Source organism: Juglans regia, chromosome 13 (genome assembly GCF_001411555.2).
Source record: "Juglans regia cultivar Chandler chromosome 13, Walnut 2.0, whole genome shotgun sequence".
NCBI classification, from domain to species: domain Eukaryota; kingdom Viridiplantae; phylum Streptophyta; class Magnoliopsida; order Fagales; family Juglandaceae; genus Juglans; species Juglans regia.
The window spans coordinates 9,249,388-9,266,551 of record NC_049913.1 but is presented as its reverse complement, the minus strand read 5'-3'; the positions used below and the strand labels follow the sequence as shown (position 1 = coordinate 9,266,551).

The following is a 17,164-nucleotide window of genomic DNA, read 5'->3' as shown; positions in this document are numbered from 1 at the left end:
CCTTCAATCATCTCTATCTACCAATCCTAACCAAATTCGAATTCCCTTATTCCCTCAAAGATTCCCTCCATTTTTCAAACTTCCATATCCATTTCCAAATCATCCAAAATCTAGCCAACATTCCAAAGGACAAGTCAACCCAATCCCTTCATCTTAGCTACCCAACATCTAAAACCCTAATCCCACCTTACCATTTCGGCAACCCTAGCCAACCAAACCCTAGCATCACTCTTCCACCTCATTCCTAAACCCTAGCATCATCCTAAACTCCAACCTTAAGCCAACTATTCCAAATCTCGAAATCCACCCTAGCCACCTTACAAAACCCTAGCTACACTTCACCATTCCTACCCTAATCACCATCCAAGTGGCCCAAACATCAATGACAACCCTTAAGCCATTCTCATTGCATCAAACACTCATAATCCTAAGCCAATCTTCCAAGACCACACCAATCCTAATTCTACCATAGCCCACGACATCCCTAGTTGCCTCCAACCTGAACCCTAACCTCATCTCATTCATTCAACCTCCATCGTCTTGGCACTTCACTCAAGAACAAGTCTAGCCGCCCACATTGATTTGCCTTAGCCTAAACACTTAGCCTACTCAAATACATTATCATCTCATTACTCAAACACCATCCTTTTGTGGAAGGCCAAACAAATTGGCAAGAACACTCGGTCACCATTATCACCAAGACGAGCCCATAGACCTTAGTGTTAGGGACAAGACTGAGGTCCCTAACAAGTTTTCAGCCATCACGCGCGGCACTGACAGGATCAGCGGTGTCAAGTCTTCGAAACCTGACCTCCCACTCCTCTCCAGGTGTGGAGCATGTACTGCACGTGCCGCCACAGACAGTGGTGGCCCCTCATCGACGATTCGTCTTAGTTTCTAGTTGCTTTCCTATGTTTCCACTTTCCCTAACCAAAGATCAAGTGAAAGTGGATGAAGTTCCTTCCTGCCAGTCCAGTCCAACATGTTGCAATTTGCATCACAAAACCTTTTACTGCGGCTTCTAGTTGTAACTTTATAGTCTATTCAGCAGACTTTTTTAAAACCGTCAACAAGCGGTCTCCCCTTGTGGGAATTGGGTGGGAACCATTTTTTGGCTCCGAAACCGGCCTTCTGTTTTTCTTTTCTGTGTTGTAATATGTTGGCTTTGGAAAGACTGTAGGGAACTCCACATCCCAAACTTGTATCTTGTATCCAATAGTTTATCTATAAATGTCTTATTTAGAGAAAAAAAAAAAAAAAAAGATGATGCTACAGCTCCCGCTAGAGCTATAGCATGTGTTTACATGTGTTTTTTTTAAGTTGTTTTTTATATAGATTTTTTTAAATATTTTTTAATAATTTTAAAAAATAAAATAAATTAAAAACATCATTAAAAACATTTTCTTAATCAAAAAGTAAAAAAAAAAAAGTTATTAAAAACTACTTCTTTAATCACGAAGTAAAATAAAAAATCATAAAAAAATATTTTTTTATTTTACTTCGTGATTAAAAAAGTATTATTTAATAATATTATGAATTTTTTTATTTTTTAAAAATATTTAAAATTATTAAAAAAATCTATATAAAAAAAACTAAAAAATATATATAATAAAATATACTAAATAAAGCTCTAGCCAAAGCTCCCAGCGAAGCTCTAGCATTTTCAAAAAAAAAAAAAAAAAAAAAAGGCTCTGATGAGGTTGTTTCTTATTGGTACCGGAGAAGATCCTTTTGTCGTGGAGATAAATTATTGTCGACGTGATGGGATTACGCGACTTGGATCAATGAATCAGAATTTGGGTCGACCCCCTGGCTCAATTCTTTTCCATTATGCTTGGGGAAAGATCCCAAAAAATAAGTTTATTAAAGAATTAATAAGAAAAGCCTAAATACATAAAAAAACTTAAAAGAAGAAGGAATATCGTATTCAATGTAATCTAAGAATATTTATGGTAGTTTACACCAAGCATTAATGAAATAGTAGAAACTTGGGGAAGAATGCTCGCCGCATTCAAATGCAGATGATAAAGTTTGGAGAGAAAGACATGCTGCATTAATGAGAAATGAAGAATTCAGAAAAGAAAGCATATTGCATTCAATGTAGCACAGAGCTCGGACTACACACAGCAAACCCAAATGGTTTATAGCTCGGCGAGTAGGCTACACAAATATACGAACTCCTACAAAGTAACACCCCACTATCATGGAGACCAAGTCGGCAAGTATAAATAGACATTACCTGCAACCAACAAATTAAGAGGTTAACTTCTACACTCATTTTCATTATTAGTTTCTCTTCATCTCTTACATCAAAATTAACTTAAGCATCGGAGGTAAAACGGAACTTGAGGTCCCCTTTTTTTACTGTGCAGGTGATAGCTCGAGCACTGTCTGCGTAGAGTTGTCCAAACTTGCGAAACACGACAACAACACCAACCAAACCAAGCACTAGAAATTGAATTTAGGGAAAGCCTATGGAAGGGGGCCATGAAATTCCCTCCGCCGCGGGTAATCCCGTAATGTTGGTGTGAGAATTATTGAGTATTAATGAACATCAACAGACCTATCTTGCTTTTAAGAAACAGGAAAATAATTTCTACAAATGCTAAGTTTAGGTTTTAAAGTCTACTATTTTTTTTTCCCACAGAAAGGTGGAATTTGAGGCTATAATTAGGGGGTTGGCGCGGGTAGGGGTGCCACAACCATATGTATAAGATGATGGGTTCAACAATCCAGAACATGAATTCTTATACGCTGTATCTGTATCGGGTTAGGTTAAAAGGAATCTGCTTTGATAACAAGTTAAAGAGTTCTGATCTAATTTCCAAGTGATTTCTTTAAGGGAAATGATATTCCCACCAATAAAGTATATCGATTAAGTTTTTTTCTTTTTTTAATAGTTAAAGGAAATATTTTTTAATGAGTTTATGATTCTCTTTAAATGTTTAAGAAATTTTAAAATATCTTAAAAAAATTGTACTATCAATAAATTTTTTCAATACCCACTCTTAGATTCTATTTGGATAATGAGATAATATGAGATGAGATGAGATTTAGATGAAAATTAAAAATTAAATAAAATATTATTAAAATATTAATTTAAAAATATTATAATAATAAGATAAGATGAGACGAAATTATTTTTATATATAAATTAATAAATGTAGAGCCATCTTTATTGACTTTGAACAGTTTAAATTGTGCTTTCTAATACTGAGAATAATTATAATTATTGAAAAATGTTAAAAGAAATGTACGTTTTTAAAAAAAAAAATAGATTTTCTCAATTAAAGAGAGAGCTCTACTACTCTTATTAGAAAAAGCAAGGGGGACTATTAATCTTATAATAAACCATGCGTTTTTTACTCAAGTAAACATTATAATTCAATTGATTAAGTTGAAGGAATTTCATCCAAATCAATTTTGGGGGAAAATATTATCTCAAGGAGGGTTCGGCTTACCTCCAGTGCATCATTAACAAAGACATCTCTGACTATTCTAATAGCTAAGCATTGAAACATGTATTTTTCCCAACAAACTCATGAGTTTTTAAAACTCTATTTTTCAAGCATCTGCCATAAGGAATATATATGTGTATATCAGTATATATATAATTTACTATTTTATGAGCATAATTATAAAATATTATAAATATATTAATATTTTATATAAGTATAATTTATTACAGTTATATATATAAGGTGTTTAGTAATTTGAGTTACGATGAATTTAGTAATTTGAGAGTTAGGTGTTTAGATATAGACTCAACTTAAAATTAAACTGAACTCAACTTAACTCAGCTAAATTTAAGAACCAAACGCTGCAACTCTGGCTAGCCATTACTCAACTCGAATTCAAATCAATTACAATACTACGTCCTGCTATTTTAAATATATATATATATATATATATATTACTAGCAGTAGGGTAACGTGCAAGGGACGTTTGCCTAATTTTTTTTTTTTTAATCTAGTGATTGAGGAAGTGTTTTTTTAATGATGTTATGAATTTTTTATTTTTTTTAAATATTTATGATGATTAAAAGAATACATGAAAAAAAAAAATACACATTCAGGACATATTTTCAGGTTACTTTTTCGTTAGTTGTAGCAGTTCTCTTTAGTTAATTAAGAATATTATCATATTTAAATTATGTTAAAGCTCTAATTATTTATATAGTTATACTTTTTTAAAAATATTTAACAAAATTTCATCATTTATTTAATGATGAAAGATTAGTATTTTATAAATTAAATTTGATAATTTATTTATGATATGATATTTATATGTTAATTATCTATTTTAAATTAATTTAAATCAGTATTTAAATTTTTACCAATTGATCAAATTTGAAAAGTTATGATGAAATATTAGATTTAAATCCTAAAAAATTTCATTTTCGTCTCGCTTTCTCTTTCTCCATCTCTCACATTTTTTTTTAATCTAGTGATTAAGGAAGTGTTTTTTAATGATGTTGTGAATTTTTTATTTTTTTTAAATGTTTATGATGATTAAAAAAATACATGAAAAAAAAAGAAAAAGAAAATAGTGAAATACACATTCAGGATACATTTTCGGACTACTTTTTCGGTAGTTGTAGCAGTTCTCTTTAGTTAATTAAGAATATTATCATATTAAAATTATGTTAAAACTCTAATTATTTATATAGTTTTACTTTTTTAAAAATATTTAACAAAATTTTATTATTTATTTAATGATGAAAGATTGGTATTTAAATTAATTTAAATCAATATTTAAATTTTCACCATTGATCAAATTTGGAGAGTTATGATGAAGGGTTAGATTTAAATCCCAAAAAGTTTCTTTTCCCCTCACTTTCACTTTCTCCCTCTCTCTCCTTCCGCTCAGCCACGGCTTCTCTCTCTCACCCGATCTCCTCCTTCAAACAGCCGTGCGCCACCGTGGGTGTCACCGACCACGTCACCGGCTTCCCCTCACGCCGGCTAGCAAACCCCACCGTCGAAGCCCCTTGGCAGCTACTCCCTTCGCCGCACATGAGCAACCCGAAATGAGTCTCAACGCTTGCGCCACTGCGCCATCGCACCACCACCATCGAGCTCATTTTCCTCCGACGATCACCCCCATGGACCCCAGCCACTGTCGAAGCCCCCAAGGCAGCCCTCGTCTCCCCGCAACTCCCTCTCCTGCATGGGTCTCACACAGTTTCTCCACCATACCGCCGCCGTACGTTGTCCCCATACCACCGCACCACCACCATCGAGCTCATCTTCCTTCGGCGGCCACCCACATGGACCCAAACCATCGTCGAAGCCCCCATGGCAGCCCTCGTCTCCTCGCAACTCCCTCTCCCGAAATGGGTCTCTCCGTTTATTGATCATTACATATAATTCAATTAAAATATTTTATGCGGTGATTTTGTGATCTGTTGTGGTATTTTATTATAATTTTTGTGATATTTTGTGGTAATTTTGTGAAGAGGATTGCTGTGAGGATGTAGAGATAGACGAAGAAAGGAAGCGTAAAATAAGAATACTGTTTATCATTGTTCATTACTGTTCATCTTACTATTCATCAGACGATACACACTTTTAAATATAAGGAGATATATATATATACGCACACATATATAAAAGGTTAATTGGCATCCTAGTATAGTAAGGTCGGCAATGACAGAAGCATCAGATCGGTCAGACGACAGTAATTAATTAGTTCATATTTTGTTATTATTTTTTTTTCTGTTTGTTCTATTTATTTAATTAAGTGATTGCGCTAATCTCTAAAATGAGCTTGGTTATTTTAAAATTAGTGGTACTTGTGTAAAATCTTATATGGCGTAAGATTTTCTAATTGATAAAAAAAAAAACACATTTGCCACATCTGTCAAATTGAAAAAAAAGAAGAAGTGTAATTTCGAATATTAAAATAGTCTAATATATAAGAATAAAATTATTATTTATTTATGTTCATCATTTATTATGAAATTTAAATTATATTAAAAATTCAAATTAATTAGATAATTTTTTTTCTCTTAAAAATGTACAATAAAATTTCATCATTTATTTAATGATAAAAAATTAGTATTTTATAAATTAAAGTTGATTTTTAGTGTATGATATAATATTATTTTCTTAAAAATGTTCAGTAAAACTTTATCTTTTATTTAATGATGAAAAATTAGTATTTTATAAATTGAAGTTAATTTTAAATGTATGATAGAAAATTTATATTTTAATTAGAATAAATATAAATAGAAGTCACTATTGGGAGCATCCATTTTGCACACATGATATGATATCATGTAGACCACACATTTCCCCAAGTGCAAGTGAGTGTTGGGAACAATCAACTAGAAGCAGTCACGCAGTGAGTGCAAAGTGTGCACTGGTATAGTGGCTTCTCTCTAGCATTACTCTTTTAATTATCTATTTTATGTTAGTTTAAATCAATATTTAAACTTTTATTGTTAGATTAAATTTGAAAATTAAAGATAAAAGGTTGTCATTTAAAACCTAAAAACTAATATTTTTTCCTTTTTTTTTTTCTCTCTCTCATTCCCCACGCACGATTGTGGTATTACGTCGCACATTAACATTCACATGGATGAACCCAAAAAGAAACAAAAAAACTAAAAAAAAAAAAAACTGTTCATCATGAACAGTAATAGAGATATGTGAAATAAAAACATTTGAAAAAAAAACTTCTTTACTGTTTATGACTGTTGATGAACAGTAATAAACAGTAATAAGAATATGCACTTTTAAGTTATAGGATTATATATATATATATATATATATTATATTCTTTATTTGGGGTATTCTTGCTGGTGGGGGGGTTTTTGCGATTTTATTTGTAATCAGGCATAGATAATTTGTTCAAGTTGTTGGTATATAGAAAAGTTAGGGCAGATACTTGAAAAATAGAGTTTTAATACTCATGAATTTGAATCTGTTAAAAAAGAATACATAGCTTAGTTATTAGAACAAGAGATGTCATGTTAATGATGGGCATAAGGTAAGCCGAACCCCTCAAGGAGAATCCTTAATTGTAAAGCGTCAGCGGGATGGAAAGAATAGACAATGGTCCACCTCAAACAGTGGGTTCTGATCTCGAGTTGCTATAAATAGAGCTGCGGTTACAGAAGGAGCATACGTGAAAAACTTCTTTAGAAATGGCAGCCAGCAGAGCAAAGACAATTCTCCAAAGCCAAGCCCTTCTAAAGGTTAGTTTTCCCATTCCGTTTGTTCAATTATGATAAACTATAGACAAATGTTTTAACTACAAAGAAATTTTGGTTTAATTTTATAAAATCAAATTTACAAATTGATATGATTGTAGTATAATACTAGATCGTAAAATTACTTTTATTATAAATTAAAATTAACGTATCATATCAAATTATATTAAGAAATCTTTTAGTGATATCTTTTTATTTGTGACTGTAACAGTTCTCTATATTAAAACAAACCAAAACTGAAACTAGTTTTTAAACTTTTCTGTCTTTGTTTTCTTGCTTTTCTATGTTGTCTTACTATATTCAGGCAGAATCTTATAAATTCAGGTGTAAATGTTATATCCTATGGTGTATCGATCTCAGTAGCAAGATTTAGATCCTTATGGTGTAAATTATGTTATTCATCTTTGTTTTGTTTCATATTAGAGCATTGATATTAGATTAGCCAAATGCCTTTTCATTTTTAAATTTAGCAAATATCATCCATATTTGTTACTCCACATTGAATTAGCTAAATTGTTTTCATCCAAACTATAAGTTACAGTAAATCTATTATTCATTTCAAATATGAAAAGAACTATAGCAAGTCTAAAAGTATTTTTTGAGATTATTATATTATAAATATGAGATTTTTATTCATTACTACCTATATACATATGAGATTATTATATTATAAATTGTTAGATTGTGAAAATAAAAATAAATATGATTTGTTAGAGGTTATTGAAGATTATGAAAATAAAATAAAAATTAATTAAATAATATAAATAATAAATAATAATAATATTTTATTACTATAGAGAGTGTGATAATTAATTCAATGTAGACTCTAAGTTTTAAATAATTAGTTAAAGATAAAAAAATTATATATTAATCAAAATTTAAAGAATAAAATTACCCATCCAATTATAATACTCTAAATGGCCGGAATGCAACCGAAATTTGATAATGCATTTGGTATTTATTATTACAGTACATTCTCGAAACAAGTGCATACCCCAGAGAGCCCGAGCATTTGAAGGAACTCAGAGAGGCCACGACCGAGAGATACTCATATTTGTAGGTTATTTCAGGCGTTTATATATGCATTTTAGTTTTCTCGTCATCTATATGATAGTTTGTAGCTTTGAGTTGTGTTCACATGTGGCAGGAGTGTGATGAATGTGCCTGTCGATGAAGGTCTATTCCTCTCGATGCTTCTTAAGCTAATGAACGCCAAGAAGACATTAGAGATCGGAGTCTTTACTGGTTATTCTCTTCTTAGTACTGCTCTAGCTCTACCTGCTGATGGCAAGGTAATAATTAGTGTCAATGTTTTTCTAGTCCTGTTGGGCTCTCTTCCTTTTCCTACCAACTTTCAACCCAATGATCCTTGCCAGAAGACCATGGTACAAGCGAGGTTGGGTTGTTGGCTCCAAATATGAGGTTCCTTTTTTTCCTTTTTTGAGCAAGATGAATACAGCCCAAGATTACAGAGAACTGAATCAGGGATTCAGGGGCTTGGTCTCTGTTCTCGATGTTGTTTGACTATGGCTTGCAGTGATCAGAGGCAAGCTCTAGGGGACACTATAGAGAGAGTGAATCTTTCTTAGATTTAGTTGAATTATTACAGTTGCTTTGTGCTTTGGATATGTCTCCTGATAACATAAAGTTGCATTTTTTTTTTCCTTTCAGATAATAGCTGTTGATCCAAACAGGGAAGCATATGAGGTTGGATTGCCATTTATTCAGAAGGCTGGAGTGGAGAACAAGATTAGCTTCATCCAATCAGACGCCTCATCGGTTCTAAATGATCTAATTACCACCGTAAGATTCTAGCATTATGCATGACAAGATGATAGTTCAAGTAGACTTCCATGTATACAATTTAAACTTCTAAGATAATTGATAATTTAATGTAGTATAAGAATAATGGGTATGCTTGTAAAAAAAGAGAGTTTCAACTTTGAACAAACATCATTAATAGTTTATCTGAGTTTCTAACATCACAACAGCCTCTTAATTATTATTATTTTTAATTTTTGTGCAAACATTAACTACATTGACTTCATGTATCTACATGCATGCCCGAACTTCTCACATTTCTTCCCCATGCAGTTCCTACATTGACTTCAAGTCCTTGTGTTAACTTCATAGCAATCAAACTAAACGTGCGTGTTGGGTTCATGTACACATTCTGACCTTTGATTAAAAGCAGGGCAAACACGAAGGGAGCTTTGATTTTGCATTTGTGGATGCTAACAAGGACGGGTACCTCAAGTATCACGAGCCGCTTCTTAAACTGGTAAAGATTGGTGGAGTAATTGCGTACGATAATACCTTATGGTATGGGACAGTGATCCTGTCCGACGATGATGAGATGGAAGACTTTTTGAGGAAAGACAGAGAACATATTGTGCAGTTTAACAACTTTCTAGCAATTGATCCTCGTATCGAAGAATCTCTCGTTTCGATCGGTGATGGCCTTACTCTCTGCAGGCGTCTTTATTAGAGAAATCATCATCAAATTCTAAGTTTGTTGATACATTAGTTTGGGGCTATGAAATAAATGCGTAGAACAAAGTCATTTTGAATGATCTTGGGAATGGGCATGACAATTTGGTTGTTCAATACTCGGATTGTACCATGCAAGTATGGTTCAATTTTCAAGTATGAAGAGAATAATGCTGTTAATTTCGTCGAATTATGAAGAGAATAATGCTGTTAATTTCGTCGAATTTTCTAAAACACATGGTCAATTATATATGCAATTGGTTAAGCATGATAATCTTATAATTCTTGCATGCTCCTGTTTATGGGTAAACATAGACCAAATTACTCATCTGCTCTCATTTGAGACAAGATTTCATTCATAGTGTTAATGCGTAAAATTGCACAACAGACCGGAAGGGAAGAAATAATTATACCCGGCCCATGATGGTGATAAGGGCGTCAATACAGTGGTCTTCGATCGTGTTCATCCATAAAATAATTAATTAATAAGGAAATACACAATGATTTACGTGGTACGGCATAAAAACTTACATCCACAGGTTGTTTGGCGACGAAATCCACTATAATGGATGATTTTACAATCTCTTATGGCTCACATATCTCATGAATTTAGGGAAGATCATTTTGAGTTGTTATGTGTAGTAGAGTTTGGCATAGAGAACTTCTGTCTAGAGAGCTTGTGGAGAGTTTGTCAGATTTGTGGGAGATCTCCTCCTTATATAGAGGTATATTTCCTTATAGTGATTTAGTCCAACTTACCTTGTAAAGCATTTTCCTTTTAGAAATCTAAGTCTCTTTCTTTTAAGGAATTTATGTGTCTTTCCTTTTAAAAGTCTGAGTCAACTTGTCTTATCTCTTCTTGGCTTTATCTCTTAGCTTGATAATTTTCAGCCTTAACTCTTAGCTAAATTATAAGTTGCTGATTTAACCCTCACGCATAGAAATTAATATTTTTTCAACAAAAAGAAATATGAAAAAAATATTTTAACAACCAACATGGCTCGATATGACATGTAGATGGTAGTTTTTTAATTTACAATAGATCAAATTTTTTTTTTTCTAATCAAGCATATTATAAATAAAAAAGTACAAAAGTTTAATGTGGATCTTTTCCACTGTCAATATACAAAAAACAACTAGGAATATTATCTAAAGGTATGCTTCCAAATACAAGATTTGTACCTGCCCATTGCGCCACCGAGTGCGCACATCGATTTTGAGATCGATGTATCTTAGTAAATTTCCAGTCTTGGTGAAGTTGGGAGATGTGAAGAATGTCGTCAATAATAGTTTATATGTTCCAGAAAGGAGTCGAATCTGGATTTTCAATATATGTAAATATCGACTGAGCATCCCTTTCTATTATTGCAAGATTCTGATTGGAAGCAGTCTTAGATGCTAACAAAGTTGCCAAGGCTTCTACGACTAGAGGAGTAGTGGTTTGGAATTTTTCCATTTTTATTCCCAGAATATCTCATCTATGATTTCTTTGTATTACCAAGCCTACTGAGAAATGATCACGCACTGCTGCATCAAAAGAGAAGCTTTGATGATTATACGGAGGAGATTTCCACTCTTCTTCTTTGATGTGTTGACTCTTTCTCGTCTTCCAGGCTTCTTTATAATCTTCAAAAATGTGTTGAAGCTGGATTTGTGCATCTGGGAATGATAAAGATGTGTGATTGTGGACTATGTCATTCCTCTTTCTCTAGATAAAATCTAACATTATGACTGCAAATAGCTGGAAATGATGATTTTCTTCTGATAGAAGGCCCAATTCTTTATCTGGATAGATGATCATCCGAATCCAATCTGATATGGAATTTATAGGCAGTCTTGCAAGATTTAAAGGCCAGCTGCTCTGTTGCCACAAGATTCTGATGATAGGACATTGTATAAAAAGATGCAGTAGAGTCTCTTTCTCTTGGTTGCAAAGTGGACATTCTTTTGAATATTGGTGAGTAATGAATTCACCAATTCGTGATTTGGTAGGAAGAATATTCCAAAGAAGTTTCCACAACATCAATTTATGGCGATCATGAATTTTAAGGTTCCACATAGGCTTGAAGAGTGATATAAAGAAGCTAGGCTGAACTAAAACTTGAGTATGCAAAGATGCATGATAGGCTGTTTTGACAAAGTATTTTCCATTGTGACTGAGTACCCATACAACTTTGTCTTGCTCAATCGATCTTACCGAGAGAGGGATTTTTATAATTTCTGATATGCTTTCTTGATCAAAAAGGTTTCGCAATTTTGGTACATCCCAACTCCTAGGATTACTAATAATGAGATCTGAAACTGTAAGAGTTGGGTGATCAAGAGTCATACCTTGTATTTGCTGTGGCTTGAAGTTATTTAGTGAAGGAACCCATGGATCTGACCAGATATTTATAGATTCTCTACTATAGATTTGGAAACATCGACCTTTATTAAGCAACTCTCTTGTTTTAAGTATTCCCTTCCACATGCATGAGTCAGTTGTTTTTTGTGTCGCCTCCCAGAAAATTGTGTTATTTAGATATTTAGCTGAAAGAATTGAATGCCACAAACCATTTGAAGGTCCACTTAATTCCCAACCTGTTTTGGTAAGCATCGCTTGATTCATCATTTCCATTAATCTGATACCTAGCACACCTTCCTTTTTGGCAAGCAGATAGATTTCCAGGACTTTAATGTCATATGATGAATTTTGTCCTTTGAGAATCCCCACCAAAAGTTCTTAAAAGATTGATCAAGCGATTTGCAGACTGATTTTGGTAATTGAAAAGAGGTCATATGATATGTTGGTATCGTGCTTACAACAGACTTGATTAACATTGTTCTGCCTGCCTGAGCCAGTAGCTTTAATTTCCATACTTCCAATTTATCCCCCACTTTGGCTAGCATATCACTGTAATTTTTTTTTTTGTTTCTATTGAACGAAGTTGGTAATCCCAGATATTTCATTCTAGCCGATGCAGATTTATAAGGTAGCCATTGGGAAATAGAAGTTTTTTGTTACTTGGCTTGTATTTCTGGTGATGAACATTGAAGACTTACTCAGGTTTATCCTCTGTCCTGACCAACGTTGGTATTTTGTCAAACACTCTGATAGGTTTTTTGCATTTTTTTTCGTGGCCTTTGTGAAGATAATAGTATCATTTGCAAAGAGTAAATGTGACACAGCTAGACTATTTCTACTGATTTGAACCCCTTCCAGTTCCTATTGAGCTTCAACCTTCAATAAGATTCTTGATAGTGCTTCTGTGACCAGAGTAAAAAGAAAGGGTGATATTGGATCTCATTGCCTTATACCTCTTTGTGACTTAAAGAAACCTCTTGGTGAACCATTAATGAGAATGGAAAAAGATACTGTAGATATGCATGCCTTTATCAAATTTATCCACTTTTGACTGAATCCCAAATTCTTCATCACTGCGTAGAGAAATTCTCATTCCACTTGATCAAAGGCTTTTTCCATGTCCAGCTTAATAGCCATCAAACATTTTTTTCCTGATTTTCTTTTGAGATGATGGAAAAGCTCATGAGCTATGATAGTATTTTCCTTGATGTTTCTGCCAGGGACAAATGCTGTTTGGAGAGGTGAGATGATTTTTGGGAGTAGATCTTTGAGACGGTTTGCCAAAATTTTGATTATGATCTTGTAGCTGACATTCGTAAGGCTAATGGGACGATATTGAGTTGGACAATTTGGACAAGAAGTCTTTGGGATAAGAGCAATGTTGGTATGATTAATCTGCTTTAGAAGTTGACCACTACTAAAGAAATTCTGCACTACTAGTATGACTTCTATTTTAACAATGTTCCAGTAGTGCTTGTAGAAGAGGGTTGTCATTCCATCCGGTCCTGGAGCTTTGTTACTGGGAATCTGTATTAGAGCTTCAAATATTTCATTTTCCTCTGGTATGGCAGTTAGAGAATCATTCTCTATGTCCGAGATTTGTTTTTCAAATAGATTATCCAATTGTTCAGGAAAGATTGGATTTGAAGAGGAATATATGGAGCTGAAATGATTAATAAATACCTGGTCCCAGTTTGATTGTTTCAATTGCATTCCTTCTTCGATGAATTGTTGTTGTCAAGTGATAAAATTTGGTGTTGAGATCCGTTGAAGTTAACCAAGTAAGTCTGGATTTTTGTTTCCATAAGATTTCTTCATATTCACGTTGCTTGTGCAGTCTATGTTGCAAGAATCTTTCTTTTTCTTGGTTTGAATGAGTCATAAGATTGCCTTGTATCTCGAGAAGTTCATTTTCAATCTGAAGGATGTTGTGATTGATCCGTCCGAAGTGACTTTTGTTCCACATTTTGAGCGCTTCTTTTGTAGACTTGATATTCTTGCACAAGATATAAGATGGGTTGCCTAAGTGTGGTTTCTTCCATACTTCACTGATTATTTGGTGGCTCAAAGGTTCACGAGTCCAGAATTCTTCAAACTTGAATGATGGAGCTTGACGTATATTAGCCGTTGTTTGCAATAAGATTGGATGATGATCCGATGCTGATGATGCCAAGTGTTGTAATGTTGCATCTGAGAAAAGTAGTCTCCATTCTTGATTAGAAATGGATCGGTCTAATCGTTCTCTTATAAGTGCATTCCCTTGTCTATTATTGGTCCAAGTGAATTTTGGTCCCATATAACTAATATCAATCAGGTCATTTCTGTCCATAAAGGCTTTAAGACCCTTATTTGGGTTGAAAGGAACAGGCCTACCCCCATATTTTCCAGACTAGTTAGTAATATCATTAAAATCACCCAAACAAACCCAGGGCCCAGGAAAAGCTTGAGATAAGTGAGTAACCAAGGTTGGTGTGGGGGATCAGAGTAAAGTAAAACAGAAATTACAGTACTATTAATATTTACAGGCTCAAGCTCTACACCCAGACGCCACAAAAGAAGAAGGCCCCCTTTTTTACAAGCAGCAGGAGTACAAACAAAATGATGGAAACCTAGACTATGAACAATAGATATGGTGTGATCATCTGCCACCAAGGTTTCCGACAAAAAAACTACATCCGGGTTATATATCCTAATATTGGCCCTAAGGTTTCTGATTGCTTTAGGGCGGGCTAATCCCCTGCAATTTCAAGCTAATGTCTTCACTTGGCTTGTGGAGGCATTTTTAAGCTTGCCTCAGAAGCTGTTTTGGATTTTCCTTGGGATGATGGTCTGCTGTAGGGATTATAATTTGCTTTCCCTTTTAACTTTTTCTCTTTTCCCGAATTTCCAGAATGCATATCTAAAAGTGCTTGAGCCATTGAAGTTTCATCTGGAATTGAGTAGTCTTTCGGGTCTTTTTTCTCTATTTTGATGAGTCTTTGAGATTTCCTCTTAGGAGCTTCTGAAAGCTCAATCATCTAGTGCCTTTTAAGAGATGGAGTAATCAATTGAAAATCCATTGGAGAGACAGATTGGTCTTCAATACTCACGGGTTCTTGGCTTGATTCAACACAGTGGGCTTGATGGAGACCCAGCCCAATTTCTGATCCAAGCCCATCGATTTTTTGCTGATGATGATAAGTCTGCATCGCATTGTGGATAGTCTTCCATTGCGTCTTCCATGGAGAGATTTGCTCTGATGCCGCATTAAAGGACGAGATGACCAGCTGAGGTTCGGTTGGTGGAATAAAGTTTTCTTGCTCAGTCGGTGCTTCCGTACTTGAAGTTAAGAGGGATATTTTGCTGAGACTTGAATTGAAGCTGCAGGAGAGAGTATTAATTGATACTTGCTCAGTCGGTGCTTCAGTAATCACATTTACACTTGTAGGTGAGAGTATTAATTGAGACTGATCACTGTAGCTAAACAGTGTTTGAGAAGCTAGTGGAGTTGTTCCCTTCGCAAGTTCATTCGGGTTTTGGAGAGAAGGAGAAGGGAGAAATTGCACCAGATCCGGAATTTTTGCTGCATTTTTCTCAACTTGAACACTGGTAAGATTACTCTGCCCACCCAAAGTTATCTCATAATTTTTCCTTGGGAGAATAACTTGCTTTCCTTTGCTGTAACCATCTACGGATGAAACCGGAGGAATAAATTGTTCAAAGTGTTCTGTTGCTTCGTGTTGCCCACTATCTGTTTGTTGGTTTGGCTGAACACTATCTGGGTTGTTGTTAAACTCAGCTCTAAGCCAAGGACCGTATGAAAGTCTTGTAGAAGGTGAGCTTAGATATCCACAAAAGATTTAAGAATGTCCAAGTCTTCCACACGCATAACAAATGTCTGATAATTTTTCATACTTGAACGCGACCCATACCTCATGATTCCCAGCTCTCGGCATCATGAATCCTTGCTTGAGAGGCTTAGTTATGTCTATCTCCACTTTAATACGAATATATTTTCTGAATGCTAAACCATAAAGAGGATCTACTTCCACTTTGATCAATGAACCGAGGGCTTTTCCAATTTCAATTGCATTTTCAAGAGTTATATGATCTAGTGGTAACCCATGTATTTGCACATTGAAAATAGCATAATTTAAACTAATTTCTTGAAGAGTAGCACCTAGTGGCCAAGGTTTCAGAATAAGTAAATGCCCTTTAAAGTTCCAAGGGACCTGATTTAGCACTCTGAATTTATCTTGAGTGGATCTAAAGGTGAAAATAAATTTGTTTATCTCCAAATCCTCAATGAGAAAATGTTTGATGAAGTTCCATGAGGCCTTTATACTTGAATGGATTGCAAATTTATTCAGAGGCCGATCAGCTACTAACCTTCCTATCAGGATTTTGTCTGAGTTTGTTTTTGCAGTTTCTGGAGCAGGTTGAAGATTCATATCACTCCATGAGAGAGCTTCCGTTTGTGAGATTAGAGATTCCATGTCCATCAAGATGCTCGTTTAGGTTGAAGAGATTGATGAGTGTAAGGAAGTGTGTAATATTAGTAGCTAAGCAACAATAAGTGCAGAAATATCACCTCCTAAATAGAGAAGCTCTGACTTCTCTCTAGCCGGTTCATATTCCTATTTTACAATAGATCAATGTTATTAGGTCAAACTACACCTGCAAACAATGAAACGGCCATAAATACTAGGTCTATCGAGCTCAAACTTTGATATTTTATTTATTTTTATATTTACTAAAATGCACTCAAAACTCTCAACAAATCACAAGTTGATTTGTAGCTTCTCTCTAATATTTTCGCTCTACCAGAGGCGTTATTTTCTCTCTACCAAATGACCCAATCATTCCAGCCTCTTCGCCCAGAGGGGGGTGGAACTTCGGCTCCTCCCTCCCTCCCCCTGTCTGGCCTACGCCGAAACTGTCCATAGGTTTTTTTTTCCCCCATTTTCTTTTGTTTTTCGTCCATAGCATCAAAATGTGCTGATCTGTTGCCTACCAGCCTCCTACGACCGCCATGCGCCCCACTATTAGATTCTCCAGCCGCCATTTGTTAGGCTGCAGAAGAAAATCGACCAAAAAAGCGACGTATACGTCTCACACGCCACTGCACCATGGGG

General features: G+C 34.5%; 1 protein-coding gene across 1 annotated transcript; it reads left to right on the top strand.

Annotated features, from left to right (window-relative positions):
• Positions 1-7,101: 7,101 nt before the first annotated feature.
• Positions 7,102-9,898, top strand: LOC109003166 (flavonoid 3',5'-methyltransferase-like). Its single transcript, XM_018981192.2, has 5 exons — positions 7,102-7,201; positions 8,187-8,272; positions 8,364-8,508; positions 8,888-9,019; positions 9,411-9,898. Exons 1-5 carry the CDS (start codon positions 7,151-7,153, stop codon positions 9,702-9,704), a joined length of 708 nt encoding a protein of 235 aa, XP_018836737.1. The 5' UTR covers positions 7,102-7,150; the 3' UTR covers positions 9,705-9,898.
• The last annotated feature ends 7,266 nt before the right edge of the window (positions 9,899-17,164 follow it).